The sequence below is a fragment of the Sminthopsis crassicaudata genome, chromosome 4 (assembly GCF_048593235.1).
Source record: "Sminthopsis crassicaudata isolate SCR6 chromosome 4, ASM4859323v1, whole genome shotgun sequence".
NCBI classification, from domain to species: Eukaryota; Metazoa; Chordata; class Mammalia; order Dasyuromorphia; family Dasyuridae; genus Sminthopsis; species Sminthopsis crassicaudata.
In genome coordinates this window covers 228,551,186-228,567,797 of record NC_133620.1, presented here as the reverse complement: position 1 = coordinate 228,567,797, position 16,612 = coordinate 228,551,186, and the positions used below count along the sequence as shown (strand labels likewise).

General features: G+C 32.3%; 1 protein-coding gene across 13 annotated transcripts in view; it reads left to right on the top strand.

Annotated features, from left to right (window-relative positions):
• The window catches only part of DOP1A (DOP1 leucine zipper like protein A), a 106,087-nt gene that overhangs the window by 86,181 nt on the left and 3,294 nt on the right, over positions 1–16,612 (top strand). For 9 of the 13 annotated variants that reach the window (XM_074310413.1, XM_074310423.1, XM_074310421.1 and 6 more), the window contains 14 exons: positions 4,115–4,170; positions 5,200–5,304; positions 5,982–6,048; positions 6,489–6,633; positions 6,794–6,873; positions 7,471–7,580; positions 8,082–8,231; positions 8,393–8,454; positions 9,613–9,765; positions 10,686–10,822; positions 11,383–11,438; positions 12,230–12,394; positions 13,454–13,583; positions 16,257–16,316. In XM_074310413.1, coding sequence (XP_074166514.1) covers positions 4,115–4,170; positions 5,200–5,304; positions 5,982–6,048; positions 6,489–6,633; positions 6,794–6,873; positions 7,471–7,580; positions 8,082–8,231; positions 8,393–8,454; positions 9,613–9,765; positions 10,686–10,822; positions 11,383–11,438; positions 12,230–12,394; positions 13,454–13,583; positions 16,257–16,316 — 1,476 coding nt within the window. Of the gene's footprint in view, positions 1–4,114; positions 4,171–5,199; positions 5,305–5,981; positions 6,049–6,488; positions 6,634–6,793; positions 6,874–7,470; positions 7,581–8,081; positions 8,232–8,392; positions 8,455–9,612; positions 9,766–10,685; positions 10,823–11,382; positions 11,439–12,229; positions 12,395–13,453; positions 13,584–16,256; positions 16,423–16,612 lie in introns of all 13 variants that reach the window. The other 4 variants (XM_074310419.1, XM_074310420.1, XM_074310418.1 and 1 more) reach the window with 2 other exon arrangements.

Here is a 16,612-nt window from a genome sequence, read left to right as displayed (position 1 = left end):
TATAGTACTGCATATGTATATATAAAAAATTTATAAATGCATTATTTTATATACATACCGGAGGTGATGTTCAAAAATTTATTCCTGATACACTATACAGTCAAAAAAACTTAAGAGACCACTGCTATAGGCTGTTAAAGTTTCTGTGCTAAACAGTATTTTCTAGTTAGAAAAATGTGAGGTACTATATGAGGTGAGAACTTAGTTATGAGATGAAAAACAACATAGTCTCTATGCTCAGAGAACAGAACCTTTTTTAAGGATGGTCATCAGATACTATGTGATAGGGCAGAGGAAGGTACAGGGGTAGACAATGCCTTACCCTCCCTTAATAACTTTGTGGCTTTGCTGCCATTTGTTCTTGAAACTCAATTTCCTGTCTTAACTGATACCAACCCTTACATGAGGGTAAATGAATGAAACTTGTAAAATTAACAAATCTATATAAATCTGGCCAAACCAAAGAAAATTCAGCTGCAGACCTGAAGAAATGAAGACAGTGAACCTAAGAAACCTATTTTATTTTTCTCCTGTTATATTTTTCATCTAAAGAATCAAACTATGAATTCATATGACACTCTTAAATATTTTTGAGCCAAATAGACCCTTGTGTCCTTTTAGCAACAGCAGGAAGCACTTGGCAAGAATAGTTTTGGCTAAAAGAGAAGAGGTTGCCCATGCTAGAAGAAAGGAATTTTTTTTTTTATTGATTATTGATCGTCTTACTAAAATATCTTTTAGTGCCTCAGAAGTTATTTTCATATCTTTCTGTAACCTTTGACTTGTTATGTTTAATTTATATTAGCAAGCTATTCTTCTAGCTGGTTTTAAATTTAAATAGATAGGTAAATTCAATAACATATTTTGAACATGAATTAAATTGAAGTTATTGATCAAGAGTTATCAGCATATTACTGTTTGAAATAAATCTTTTGGAAGCTTTTTGGAGTGGATGTGCTTTATAAACCAAGAGAGGATGGTAAATAGTCATGGAAATATTTTTCTAATTAGACTTGGTGTTAATATTTTCTGACATGCTAATAATAGACTATAAGAAGAAGACAGTAAAGTAAATAATATATAATTAAATGACAAAAATAAAAAGTCTAAAATTTCAAGGAATCAGTAGAATTAAAAACAACAAAAACATTGAATTAACTAATTAAAGACTATTGGAGGGAAAAGCCACAGTAAAATAGATAAACTATTACCTAATTTGATTAAAAAGAAGAGGAAAACCAAATTAGCAGTAATGATACATGAAATAGAAGTTGCAACAAAAGAGATTATTATTAGAAACTATCTTCCCACTTATATCCAGACAACATCTGTGATTTAGATGAATTAAATATTTACCAAAATTATAAAACACCCAAATTAACAGATTGAGAAATAGAGAATTTAAACAACTCAATTTCAGAAGAAATTTAATATCATAAATAAATGTCTTTAAAAAACAAACAAACTCCAGGGCCAAATGAATTCACAAGTGAATTCTATCAGACATTCAAAATGGAAAGAGCAAACTATGAACCAATATTTTTAATGAACATAGATATTTTAAAAATTGAAATATTAGCAAAGAGGCTAAAAACAGTATATCACAATTATACACTATGACCAGATTTTCCTGGAAATGCATGATTGGTTTAATAGTGGGAAAACTCCCCCAATTTTAACCGTTTTAATAACAAAACCAATAAAAATCATGTAATTGTATCACTAGGTAAAGAACAAGTTTATGACAAAATACCCATTTCTATGAAAAACACCAGCAGTCATAGGAATAAATAGGCCATATTTAAAATAATAAATAACATGTCTAAAACTAGGAGCTATCATTATTTGTAGTGAAGATACAATGAAAACTTATATACTCTTCATTATCACCATTTAAATTCCCCAAACTAGCCAAAATATTTGGTATAGCAATAAAACAAAAAGAAATTGAGGGAATGTAAGTCAAGAAGAAACAATGAAAAGTATAATTTTGATTACAAAGAATTTAAAGTTTTTTCATGAAAAAATGTAATAAAACTATTATTTAAGAGAGAAATAGCTGGGGAAATAATCTTTGCAGCCAATTTCTCTAATTATTAGTCAGTTCTCAAGGGATGAAAACCAGACTATTCATAGCCATGTGAAAAAGTACTCCAAATCTTGACTAATTTGGAGAAATGCCTATAAAAGCAATTCTGAGATTCCATCTCTCATCCATAAGTGAGGCAGAGATGACAAGAGAAATTGGTAAATGTTGGAGGGCAGCTTGGAAACCAGTCACATTGGTGCATTGTTAGTGAACCTCTGTATTGGTATAACCATTCTGGAAAACAATGTAAAACTATACACAAAAGATTCCTAAATAGTATATGCCCTTTTACACAGTTTACCACTGCCAGGCCTGTACCCAAAAGAGATCAATGAAAGAAAAAAAAATATGTACAAAAATATTTATAGCAGCTCTATTTCTGTGGTGACAAAGAATTAAAAAAAAAATCTGGATATTAAAGTGTTGTCTATCATTTGAGGAATGTCAGAATAAGTTTAATTGCATGAATGTGAGATTACTATTTTTTGTGTTGTAAGAAAAGATAACAGATGATTTTGAAAAGATATGAAAGGACTTTTGTATACTGATGCAAAATGGAGTAAATAGACCCTGAAGAAAAATGTATGTTATAATATCAGTATTGTAAAAATGAACAGTTTTGAGGATCTTTATGGACTAATGAATAATGTAATGATCAAAAGCAGGAAAATAGTTACATAATAATAATGATACTACAAAAAACAAACAACTCTAAAAGTCTTAATTATTGCTGCAGTGACCCATCATGATTCCAAAAAAACTGATGCTAAAACATGCCATCTATGATAGAGAGTTAGAATACAAAATGAGACACACATGTGTTTTCAATCATTGGAGGAATTTATTTTGCTCAACTATTCATATTTGTTACAGGAATTTTTTTTTCTTTATAACTGTTTTGCTTTGAACAGGACAGCTAGGTCCCATACTAAGAGTCAAGGATTTGAGTTCAAATATAATTTCAGACACTTATTAACTGTGTGACCCTGAGCAAGTTGCTTAAACCATTTTTTGCCTCAGTTTCCCCATTCTGTAAAATGGGGATAAAAATAACATATACTTCTAAGGGTTTTCATGATAATCGAATGAGATAGTAATTGTAATGTGTTTAGCATAGCTCCTGACACAAAGTAAGCACTTTCCATTTCTTTCATCTTCTGCTACTTTTCTTGAATGCATTTCATTCCTGATCTCCTTCTTTTAAGAAATTAAGATTATTCAAAGCTTTATAAAGAATACTTGCTGGGGGGAAAAGTTATGTTAATTGCCTACTAGTATCATAGAAAATGAACTAGCAGAGACTTTAGAGGTTATCTAGCCTAACCTCTTCCTTTTATAGATAAGGAAACAGGCCCAAAGAAGTTTCAGTGACTAATCAAGCTCACAGAGATGGTGGGTGGTTAGCCCAGGATTTGAATTAAGTGACAATAAATCATATATTCTTTCCATTCCATCAAGCTTCTTGGCATTGACCAAACCTTAAACCTTAAACTACTACAGAAAGAAATGTGAGTTACCAAATTCTTTTAGAATGAAAACTCCCAGAGGCAGCTAGGTGGTGAAGTGGATAGAGCACCAGCCCTGAATTCAGGAGGACTCAAGTTCAAATCTGGTCTCAGACACTTAACACTTCTTAGCTGTGTGACCCTGGGCAAGTCACTTAACCCCAGCCTCAGCAAGAAAAAGAAAAGAAAACTCCCTTCCACACTATCTATGTTATGTCCATCTTTCTATACACACACACACACACACACACACACACACACACACACACACACACACACACACACACATATGTATATCCAGTACTTAGTACTAGAGATGTTTATATTTTTTGGAATAAGAGGGAAAGCTAAAAACTAAAAAGAAAATATAATAAAACATTTAAATAAAATAAAGGAGAAAAATAATTTACTGACCATTTTTCTTAAAACTCAAGACAGTGTGATAAGTGCTACAGTTTATTAATGAAAAGACAAAGGCAGTGCCTTTCTTTAGAGTGAAACAGATTTCTTCTGTTTTCAGAAACATCTTTCTTTGGAAGTCTGCATGCTACAGTTTTTTTATGCTTACATTCAAAGGTAAGAAGATTTTTTTCTTACTGCTTTTCTAGCAGAGAAATAAGAGAAAGGAAATTTGAATCTTTGTTGTTCTGTGCTTTCTAACCCTCTCCTGCTTTTCCTGTTACTCATAATTTTCATAATCAAGTCCAATTATGTGGAAGATTGAATTGGGTATAAGAGAGATGACTTTGGGAAAACTGAAATTTTTGCAAAATATTTAAGACCTGAATCACTACTGAAGTAGTACTAACGTTCTGTTACAATGTTGGGATAACTGGACAGATAGCTATTGGGAAGAAATGTTTCCATTAATTTTCTGTAACTGATCCGTATAAATTGTAGTAATTCTATTTTTGTTCTTATTGATGATGAGCAAAGATTCATAACCTATACTTGTGTATGAAATACTTCCAAGATCTTTAATACAACAAATCTTCCTAAATCCATTGTTATTTTTTATAATCTCTTATAAAGCATACTAACTGTAAAGTTATGTATAAATTTTAATAAATAGCAATATAGATTAAAGGCTTCTTAAGATATGAACATATATAATAAGAAGGTAAGTTTAAGGTAAAGCTTAAACAAAGATAATCTTAATTTCTTTGCAGGTGAGAGAAGGGTATTCTGGATAGACAGTCAACCTTCCCTATGCTGATGTGGAGACTTATAGGTGAAGAAGCTAATATAAAAGGGAAATGGAAAGATTAGGGTAGGAAATAGTAGGTGAATGTGATATCAAGTGACTAAATTGAGATGTATAATTTGAGTTTACTTGCGAAGTTCAAATGTGTAATAAAATTTATTATTCTGAGTTCCATAGCAAGACATTCTAAAATTCTTAGAAATTTTCAAATTTGATATTTCAATTTTTTAAAATAATAATAGAGAATATATTGTTTTTAAGAGTTCTGAATTGGATCCATGTTTAGAAAAAAAAAATCGGGATTTTTTAGAGGAAGTAGTTAACAAGCTTGTCACAGAAATAATGGGAACAAGATAAAAGTTTGGTGTGACTTTATTTAAAAAGCTATACTTGTTTTATAGGATTCCAGTACCCAGTTTGGTGGATAGCTGGACATCATTGCTGATTCTTCTTAAAGATTCCATACAGCTGAGCCTACCGGCTCCAGGACAGTTTCTCATCCTTGGGTAAGCAGTTTTACTGAAAATATTTTCTCTTAATAAAGATGATGTACGTATTTAATATATTTATTTCTGAGTGGTAGGTATGAAACTATTATATCTTCCCTTTTTCTCATCATAGGATACTTTATGGATATTGGGAGTAGTAACTAGAAATTAAATTAAGCAAACTTGTTTCTTCTAGAATGAGCTAACTGGACAGCTAAACTGACAAAAGTCTTGGATCTTTTATTTCCTTGTTGAACAAAGATAATGAAGAATGACTAGCCTTACTCCGGGAAGGCTTCCTCCACACCCTCATTACCCAAGCCATTCTTTGTAACAGAATTTTAAAAGAAGAAAAAAGGTCATATCTAATAAAATGTCCTATAGAACTAAACAAAACTAACTACATCAGTGTGACTGCATGTTTTGTTATATACCCACAGGCCTCTGTCTCTGCAAAGAAATGAAGTTATATTTTCTCTTATTTGAGGCCAAGAACTTGGTCACTATTACACAACCTTCCATTTCAAGTTTTATTTATTTATTTGTTTATTTTATTTATTTATAGTGTTGTAGTTGTGAATGTTGTCTTCTTGGTTTTGCTTATTTCACTTTGCATTAGTTCATAGGTATCAGGGGAATTCAATTTTATCCAGTTTTTCTTTAATATATTCTTTTTCTGTCTGGCATATTTTTAGAGTTCTGAATGAATTCATTATGAAAAATCCTAATTTGGAAAATAAAAAAGACCAAAGAGACCTTCAGGTAAGTTATTATGTCTGATTGCACTTTGTTGATTTTTTTTTTTTTTTTTTTTTCCAAATCACTTCTAATTAAATGCAGTTGAATAAAAAGTAAAGGGAAAAGAAACCTGAATGGAAAGTTAGGAGACCTGCTCCTGATTACCTATTAATATCTGTAGGTTCTTAGGCAAATAATTTAATTTCTCCAACCCCTAGTTTTCTTTAGTTTCCCTTAGTTTTATTATGGTACTATGCTCACCTATCAAAGTCTTTTTTTTTTTTTTTTTAAACTCTTAAATGTCATGAAAACCGAAATTATATACTATGAATATATGATACTATAGGCTATTATTAAAACAGTTTTTTACATAAAAAATTTGAACACAAAAAACTTGTGTAATTAGATGTATCAAGGGCATTAATTTTCTTTTTTTTCAAGTTTATTTGTATTTATTTCTTTAGGATGTTACTCACAAAATAGTAGATGCAATCGGTGCAATTGCTGGCTCTTCTTTGGAACAGACTACATGGTTACGTCGAAATTTGGAGGTTAAAGCTTCCCCCAAAATTATGGTAGATGGCACCAATCTGGAATCTGATGTGGAAGGTATTACACAAAAACAATTTAGCTTCTATTTGATATATTTTTTTAAGAATTCAGTAAGTAGACTAAGAATTATTTTAGGTTTGCTTCCATAGTCATCCTTGTGACTTCTGTTTTGAATGAATGTATTATTATTATTATGCTTACCTTTTGTTTTATTTAGATATGTTGTCACCTGCTATGGAAACATCAAATATAACTCCTTCTGTGTATAGTGTTCATGCCCTGACATTACTTTCTGAGGTAAATTTTCTGTATTGAATTTAATCCTGTATGACTTTTAAGGTGCTGTCATTACTGCTGATGATAAATAAGGCTCCTGTTACTTAATGTCTTTCTTTTAAAAACCATTTTGCACTGTTTTCAATAAATAGGATTATCTAGTTTAAGTAAAATTTTAAATTATAATTTTTATTTAGCTTCTTAAATATTACCTTCACTTAATTACACTATGTTTATTGTATTCTTTAGTACATAAAATTCTTTTAAATGATAGTGTTTACATTATATGGTGAAGTAGTAGCATGGCCCTATTTTTTTTTTTTAAAAGCTTATTTTTTGAGCCTACTGGTTTGGTAGGCTCATTTAACATTTCTAAACCTCTGCTTCCCAATATCTCAGTTAGGAACGGTTGTCTGTACCTTTTCACAAAATTATGATAAGTAAAAAAGAAAATAATGTATGTTAAAGTCCTTTTTTTTTTTTTTTTTTTTTTTTCCTTTGGGAGGGAGCAGGGAATAGGTAGGAGTCCTATTTAACTAATGAACTTTTAAGGCTAATATAATATAGTATCGTTTCAGCTCATAAGATCACACTTTTTTTGATTCTTATGCTTTGTAGGTTCTTGCTCATCTTCTGGATATGGTATTCTATAGTGATGAAAAAGAAAGAGTCATTCCGTTACTTGTAAATATTATGCATTATGTTGTGCCCTACCTCCGAAATCACAGGTACTATTATTCTTTAGATATATGGCATAAAAATCTTAAAAATTTTTTTGAGAAAATGGAAAGAAGTTGTTCTCTTATGGCCACTTTTGTTTTGTTCATTAAATTATGGACATTGATTCTATTATTTTTATTATCTAAAACAACTTGGTAGCACAGTGGATAATAGTTCTTGGCCTGGTGTCAAGCAGACCTGATTTCATATCCATTTTTGTACTCTTACTACTTCTGTCCCTGGGCAAATCACGTAACTTCTGCCTCAGTTTTCTCAATTGTGAAGTGGAGATAATTACAGCACCCACTTACCATGCTTATTGTGAGACTTAAAAATGTGTATAGCACAGTGCCCAGCATATAGTAGGCACTTAATACATTCTTTTGCATTGAGATATTTTTCATTTCTTTGCAAATTTTTTTTTAACTATTTGTGACTATAATTGTAACTAAATGCAGTAACTAAACTACAACTTGCATATTTAATTGATTTTTTTCCCCCCTTTCAAGTGCCCATAATGCACCCAGTTATCGGGCCTGTGTTCAGCTACTTAGCAGTCTTAGTGGTTATCAGTATACACGGAGAGCATGGAAAAAAGAAGCATTTGATCTCTTTATGGATCCCAGTTTCTTCCAAATGGATGCCTCTTGTGTCAATCAGTAAGTCATAACCTTCCTTTTATCAACTTTGCTGGGCTTTACCTATACCAGATGTTCTGGCCTCTAAGTTGTCAGCCCAAATCCAATAAATCAGAAATTTCATCGAAACTCCCCAAAATGTCTTTTATTTTCTTACACTTTATAATCCTTGTCTCTTTTAGTTGGAGAGCAATTATGGACAACTTGATGACACATGATAAAACAACATTTAGAGATTTAATGAGTAAGTATTGTAGACAAATAGAATAGAGTAATATCCTTCCTGCATGTGCATAGTCCTCATTGTTCACCCCTCTGTTCTGAAAAATACCAAATTGAATGAAGTAAAGATTATTCAGTAGCCAGCCCACATGGGTGCACACCAAAATGCCTGCAGATCGCAAGAAGCTATGGTTTTAAGTACTTCAGTCTTTTTGCCAGTAGAAAAGTGAAGCCAGATTATAATAGCTAATATTTACATGGCACTTTAAAAGTTTGCAAAGCATTTACATATATTTTTTCATTTAATTCTCACAGTACTCCTACAAGTTGATACTATTACTATCATCATTCTAATTTTACAAAAAAGGAAACAGGTTGAAATTAAGGGCAGACAGGTGGTATCTAAAGCTGGATTTAAACTGATGTTTTTGTGACTCCAAGTCCAGTACTCTCTCCACTGCACTATCTTAAAACAATTATCATTTGCTATTTTTAAGAAGTATCATGGAGTAGTGGGTTAAGTGGGATTTGAATAAGCCTCTGATATTAACTGTGGAACTGTGAAACACTCTTTAACTTCTCAGTCTAAATCTCCTCACCTATAAAAAGGGGATAATAACTATACTGCCTATTTCATAGAAAGTATAGTTATTCTTAAATTAGATCACATACTATAATATATGTATAATGCTTTGAAGAAATTTAAAAGCTGTGTGGATGTTAATAGTTTATTAAGTGTTTTTATCATGATTTTTCATTGAGAGCAACCAGTGAAAAGATTTCTAACTAGGATCAAGAGAATTTTGGACTAGTCGCAAGCTCCCCAACTGCAAAGTGAGAATTTTGAAATCCTTATCCTATAGATTTAAGGCCTTTGGAGATCATCTAAAGAACATTGCAAAATCCATAGTATTGCTAGGAGCTTTAATTAATTTTATCCACCATTTCCCCCTCCTGATAAATCCTTTTCCCTTGTTTATTTGAGGTTCCTACTTTTATCTTTGTGCATCTTATACTTTTGGACTATTTACTATTTTTTGTAGATCTTTGTCTACTTGTCTCTTCTGAATTTTGTATCTTCTTCCTGCACACTGTTGCTATCATCTTATACATTGCTAGGTAATCTAGTGCATTTGTCTTCTTGTTTCTGTTTAATGTTTATGCATGTTTTCTTTTTCAGCACGAGTAGCTGTGGCTCAAAGCAGCTCACTCAATCTCTTTGCCAACAGGGATGTGGAGCTAGAACAGAGAGCCATGCTCTTAAAAAGATTAGCATTTGCTATTTTTAGCAGTGAAATAGACCAGTATCAGAAATACCTTCCAGATATACAAGGTAATTAGTGGAAAACTTATTTTTTTCCTTGTGCTTTTTGTAATTTATTATCCCTTACAGAAAAATTTCCCCAGGGTAGAAATCTATGTGAAATCATCTTTATATACAAGATTACAGTCATTGTTGTGAAGTGTGAAGTTAAGAAGATTTCGGGAACATATTGGGAGGGAAGTGGAATTGCTTGAGACATTTTTTTTTTTCCTGAGGCTGGGGTTAAGTGACTTGCCCAGGGTCACACAGCTAGGAAGTGTTAAGTGTCTGAGATCAGATTTGAACTCCGGTCCTCCTAAATTCAGGGCTGGTGCTCTATCCACTGTGCCACCTAGCTGCCCCCTGCTTGAGACATTCTAATAGCATTGCATGAAGGATATATTTATTTACTATTAGGATTTTATTGAAAGTTGGTAATATATGAGCACCAAATTTTTGCTATAAAGAGATGCTAGTGTTTTTGAGGTTTGATAATTTTGCAGCTCTGCAGAAATGCTATCTGCAAAACCATTTTCATCAAATACATATTTGTTAGACTCTCCATTTGTCTAGAAAATAATTAACTTTGTATCCTCTTTATCACTTCACTGGGCCAGCTCACTTGTAGAAGCTGCATGTTGGAGTTCATGTTTCACATATTCCTGACTCAATTGAAAAATTACCCTCATCTTTTGAGCTGCTTATGCCAAAAGGATGTTTGTAACCTGCCTTAGGACTAAATATGGGTGTGGGGATGAGGAGATCTCCTTGGAGAAGGCAACTTTCCTGCCAGGTCATGGTTTTCTCTTTTTGCAGAAGTCAGTCATAGACATGTCTTTGTCATTTGATAAAGAAAGCCCTTAATGGCAACTGACTACATTAGATGGGGGAGAATAATGAGCAAAATTATCCCGCAATAAGAAATCCTTTGTCTTGCTTTTCTCTTCCAGAAAGATTGGTAGAAAGTCTCCGTTTGCCTCAGGTGCCCACTCTTCACTCTCAAGTTTTCCTGTTTTTCAGAGTGTTACTTTTAAGAATGTCTCCCCAGCACCTTACCTCACTTTGGCCAACTATGATCACTGAACTAGTAAGTTGTTGGTTTTGAAAGCTGAAATGGAAAGAGCTAGCCATATCTGTATGTTAATACTTTCAGCATAGAATTAACTCCAGCCATACCTATTACTGTTTTGAATTTAAATATGTCAAATTCCATTTCTGCATCAAGTTTAATACTTAAGCAGAATGCCATAGCCATTATCACCCTTTATGTCTTAGATCTGATCTAATTGTTCTTTAGTTTCATCTGAAACTGAAGTAGATCTCATCTCCATTTGAAAATATTTATTTCCTTGCATTTCTCCAAAAGTAGTTTTTCTTTCCTCGCGAGTGATGTTAGGTTAGTTCCTTTGTTCATTCAATTTCACCCAGTGACATCAGCAGAAAGGCCATTTTCATCTTTAGCATCAGTTTGTGGTTCCACACTCAAAAATATTTGCAATTTCTCACATGGAAAAAATAAAATATAGTTAAAAAGAACTTGGAAATTTATCCCAAACATTAGGAAATATGTGCCCTAAAGCATGATGATTATTTGATAGTAGGATTTGATGAAATGAAAACATTTCACCTGATTTGTTTGGTCTTCAGGTGCAGGTGTTTTTACTGATGGAACAGGAACTCAGCGCTGATGAAGATATTTCAAAGTAGGTGTGGTTACTTGCAGTTTATTAGCCCGAAATCACTTTCAGTTTTACTAAACAAATGGAAACTACACAAAAGTCTTTCATTTGACAAGTCCAGAACTCTCCTTGCCTTTTAATAAATGCAGCTATGTAAATTCTTGTTCCAGTTACAGGACTCACGAATAGTCATATCTGAATATAGATCTCCCTAACTTTTATGACTGAGGTAATCACAATTCATGCCATCAAGATTTTAAGTACATGAACATGGTTCTAAATAGTGAACCATGATATTTAATTATAATTCATCATTACTAATTATACTATCCCATTGATAAGATAATTCCTTGGAAACCTTATTATATGACTTTTTTTTTTTTTTTTTTTTTTTTTTCCCCCCAAATAGCCCAAAAGACACGTTTAGGCCCATCTCCCAGCACTATTACATTATAATAATTAATATCACATTTGTTGCCTAAGAAAACTATATTTAGCAAACTAGAATATAGATTCTCATGTTTTTTATTTGCAATTTATACTTCACCATTTTGCATGTGTAACTATAACCACTTGCGAAATTTGTATTCTTAGGATTTAACAAAACTTTTTAATTTAGCACAGCAAAATTCACTTGACCATGTCAATTATTGACAAAGCCAGTCAAATAATAGTAGCTGTATACCATAATTTTTTTGTTGGCATTGGTACATGATGTGAATACCTTTTCTATTCTTTTAAACAAAATACAAATGAAAACTTTTTCCAAAAACCAGTTATGATACAGTTGATGACTGTCACTTTCCCTGACTTAGAACTTCAGGACCATCTGTAGCTGGTCTGGAGACCACATACACAGGAGGCAATGGTTTTTCAACTTCATACAACAGCCAGCGATGGTTAAACCTTTACCTCTCTGCTTGCAAATTTTTGGATTTGGCTCTGGCATTACCATCTGAAAATCTTCCTCAGTTTCAGATGTAAGTAAAAGCAGAATGAACTGTTTGTTTTTTACCCTAAGATTTTCTAAGACTTTTTGAAAAGTATTTAATATATAAGTCGAAATCTTGATAGTAGAACCTTTTTTTTTTTTTTTTTTTGATGTGTAAAAAGTTGTTATCTCCTTGCTTCCAGAAAAGTTCCATCTTTTCATCCTTTTACCACAGTAAAATATAAGCCCTTTCTGGACAAGAAATGTTTTACTTGTCTTTTTTTCTGTCTCTAATGCCTAGCACAGTACCATGAACCTCTGTGAACACTTTAGTGCATGTTTGTTGGTATTAAAAGATTGATGTGATTATATTAGGGTGAGCAGATTGAAAAACAAACTTCCCTATATAGTGTCTTATATATAAAGGGCCAAAAAATGTGCTGTTCTTTAAAAGAATATAAATTCTTCTAAAATAGCTTCATAATGTAAGCAGAAAATGTATATTTGGTTATCTGAGTTTCATGGGACATTTAACTATAATAAAACTATATTTCCATATAGTAGACTTTACTCTCCAACAATTTATACACAAATCACTTTATATATTTCCTAATCATTTTGGGGATCTTTTTGCCAGGGAGTCAGAGACTCAGTGTTTTTGAACCATCCTAAACCTGGGGTTTGTTAACTACTTTTTTCTTTTTTCAATTTTAAGTATTTTGATAGCTACTTTATTATAGTTGGTTTTCTTTATAATCCTGCGCATGTAGAAATATTATTCTAAAAAGAACCCCATGTCTTTTATGTATTTCCAGATGAGTCCATAACACAAAAAATGTTAAGAACTCCTGTCAAATGAATTTGGGGCAGGAAGAAGAAACATTAGAGTACAAAGGATACTGAATTTGGCATCAGGATATGTGTGTTTGAATCATAGCTCTGTTGCTTACTTGCCACAAGACAATAAGCAAATGATTTAATTTTGCTGAATCATTTTATTGAATCTATTCCTAATCTGTAAAATGGGATTGTGAAAAAATAGTTTGTAAGCCTGAAAGTTATTAATGAGTTGTTACATTGATTTTTTTCATTTTTCTTTTATGAACAGGTATCGCTGGGCCTTCATTCCAGAAGCCTCAGATGATTCTGGTTTGGAAGTTAGAAGACAGGGTACACATCAACGGGAATTTAAACCTTATGTAGTACGATTAGCAAAACTCCTCCGGAAAAGGGTGAAGGTAACTTTTTCTTGTTCTAATTTCTGGTTTTGTAACTTTACATATACTAAAATATTTTATTGGGTCAGATATGAGTTAAGAGCTAAGAATGCTCCATTAAATGGAAAAAATGTATAAACAGTTAAAAATAGTATATTATCCTAAATTGTTCTCAGATGTACAAATCGGATCGAGTCTTGAGGACAGGAAGAAAGTGTGGTCCTATATTCAGACAAATATAATAGCAATTAATGGCTTTATAGATTTTAGGAGAAACTGGGTGCCTTATCAAATATTGTTCACTCCCAAAGTCAAGCAACATTGATAGAATACAAAACTGTCTTTTGTATGTATAGCCCAGTTTTACTAACGAAATGGCAGGGGAAGGAATATTGGTCTTTTAATAAAGTATTATTGTGGTAGAATTTGCCTATGAGACTTTAACCACATTTTAAAATACTCTTAGGATATCACTGTAGACCCATTTCAGTTTTTGTTTTTGCTTTATCTAGAACTTGTAGTGAACTGTAATGATAAATAAGTTTTGAGATGACTTTTCTTTTAAAAAAAATTGGTTTGGGGATTATTATTATTATTTTTTTTTTTTTAACAAATTGAGTAAAACCAACTAAAGTTTGTAGGAAGCAAATCGGGTTTCATCTTCATAAAATTGCAAAAGAATCATTTGTTTACATTAGTGCACATGCACACAATTTTAATATTTGTAGGGTATAATCACATCTGTTGTTCATTATTATGTATAATTAGATCAAGAACAGGAAGCTTTAAAAATGATAAAATAAAAATTCCATAATATTCCACTAATATTATTGAATTCAAAATAATATTGGGGTTCAGGATTCGGGATAGATCTCAAGGGGAAAAAAGTGTCAAAATGAAATGAGCATAGGCAAAAAATTATATTGGGGGGAAAAGATGGATCCATTAAAAGTGTCCTAAAAATACTAAATGAAAATATTAACAGAAAAGCAGTTTTCAGAAGAAGAAACATTAAAATGATGACAGTTCTGTATGGTGACATTACCTTGAAAAGATGCCTTGAAGAGCTTTTTAATTAGCATGGATTTGTTCACTGAATATATACTTATCATTTCACGTATCTTTAAAAGTTGCCCATCCAAAAATGAAAACATGATGGAAAATGCAAGCATATTAGGACCAAATAGTATGCAATCTTTAAAAAAAAAAAAAATGGCCAGGAAAACAATGTTTTCTGTCTAGAAACTACAGAGGTGAACTAGATTCAAAGTATATCCTGGGTGTGGGGGTAGAGAGTTGGGAAATTGATTTGGGTACTGAAAAGGTTTTGTCAGAAGGAAATGTTATAAAAATTCTATGGGATTTTTTTCAGTAAGATTAGATTATTCATGTGGGAAATATATGCTAGGATTTTATTATAGTTAAATAATTTGAACCATATTATTTGCTAAAATAGTTGAGTTACACTTAAAGTGGTATGCCTGAAATAAAGTGACTGAAAAAACAAAGATAATACTAGTCACCAGATATCCAAGCATAGGACCCAAATTGCATTTTGTAAACCATATACCTTAAAAATTTTTAGACATCAAAAATTAGGAGGAATAAGAGCTGGCCTCAAGAACCAGGACTTGATGGGTTTCTGGCTCCACACGTGCCATATACTGATTGGGTCTCTGCATGGGGACTTGAATCTTTTAGTACTCCAGGCAATTGTTTAAAACTCCCAAGTTGCAGATCTGTTGCTAATTTGCACTGGGGAAAGACTTTCTTCATCAGGGAGTTCTCTGTATTAGTGAAATCACAGATCTGGATTTTTTAAAAAATGGGCAGGGGCAACTCCAAGAATGTATGATACTGTAAAGAGATACATTCCCCTTCTCCTCCAAAATCTATTCTTTGGTTCACCTAAGTGATTTTCTTGTTAAATTCCATAATTTGATTTTGGCCAATTAAGTATAATCCTTGGCTCAAAAACCAAAAGAAAGATAATGAAATAAAGTGTTAATCAGTGTGTCCTGTAAACCTACTGACATTTTTGGAATGTTAAAAAAATGTGTTTTCCTAATACCCAAATTCTTTCATAAATTGACTACTTGTGAAAAATCTTGTACTATTATGAATTCCAGTTTACAGCATATGAAGATTAGAACATTTCTAGTCTTCTGGAGCCCCATTTTCAAGCAGCAGCTCCAAACTTCATTCTACCATGTGAAAATGGAAGAGTGGCTGCTAAAAAGGCAGCATTTACAGATTTGAATTGTTCTTTCCCCAGAAGTGTAAGGACACAAAGAACAATTCAAAGTGTTGAGGATGTAAAGATTGGAGGGTCTGAGTTTGAGAGGAATTAGAAGTAGAATCATTCTACTTAACGTCCTTTTAGAAAGTTTTAATTGCTAATAGGATTTCTTTACTTGTGATATCACGTCTAGAAATATAAGCAGATTTTCTTGCCAATAAGGTATCAGTATGATATATTTGGCACTCAGGCACATTTTATATTATCTCTTACAATTAGATCAATTTAAGGGATGACTTGCTAGCCTGTTGCCCAAGACATATTGAAGGAATAAGAAAATTGTTTTGGTGGAAAGAATCTTCTCATCTTAACTAACTACAAACTACAAGGTCTTCATGGCCAGAAATATTTTGAATTGGATCAAAGGCTGTGAGTTTTCCTCTTTCCTTCCGCAGGACAAGGAGGAGAACTTTAAGACAGTGATTTTGGAGGGATTGGAGATGGCCAAGCATCAGGTGAGGGTGGCTCTTTGATGCTTGTGATATGGCAGCAAAAGCTGCCACATCAGGACCAGATACTCACAGCCATACCCAGGTCTGGATTTCAACAAGTGCAAGAGAGGTAAACAGGGAGGAAGGTTTTCTTCAGAGACTTAAGTGTAGGCTATTTTGATGAAGGCAAAGGGAGATGGGCCTTAAGTTCTTCTCCATTTTTTATGGGTAACTGAGGAAACTTGAGTAAGAATAGAATTCTTTTGAATAATTCAAGTCAACTTTTTTTTTTTTTTAACTATATTAAGGAGACATTAAAA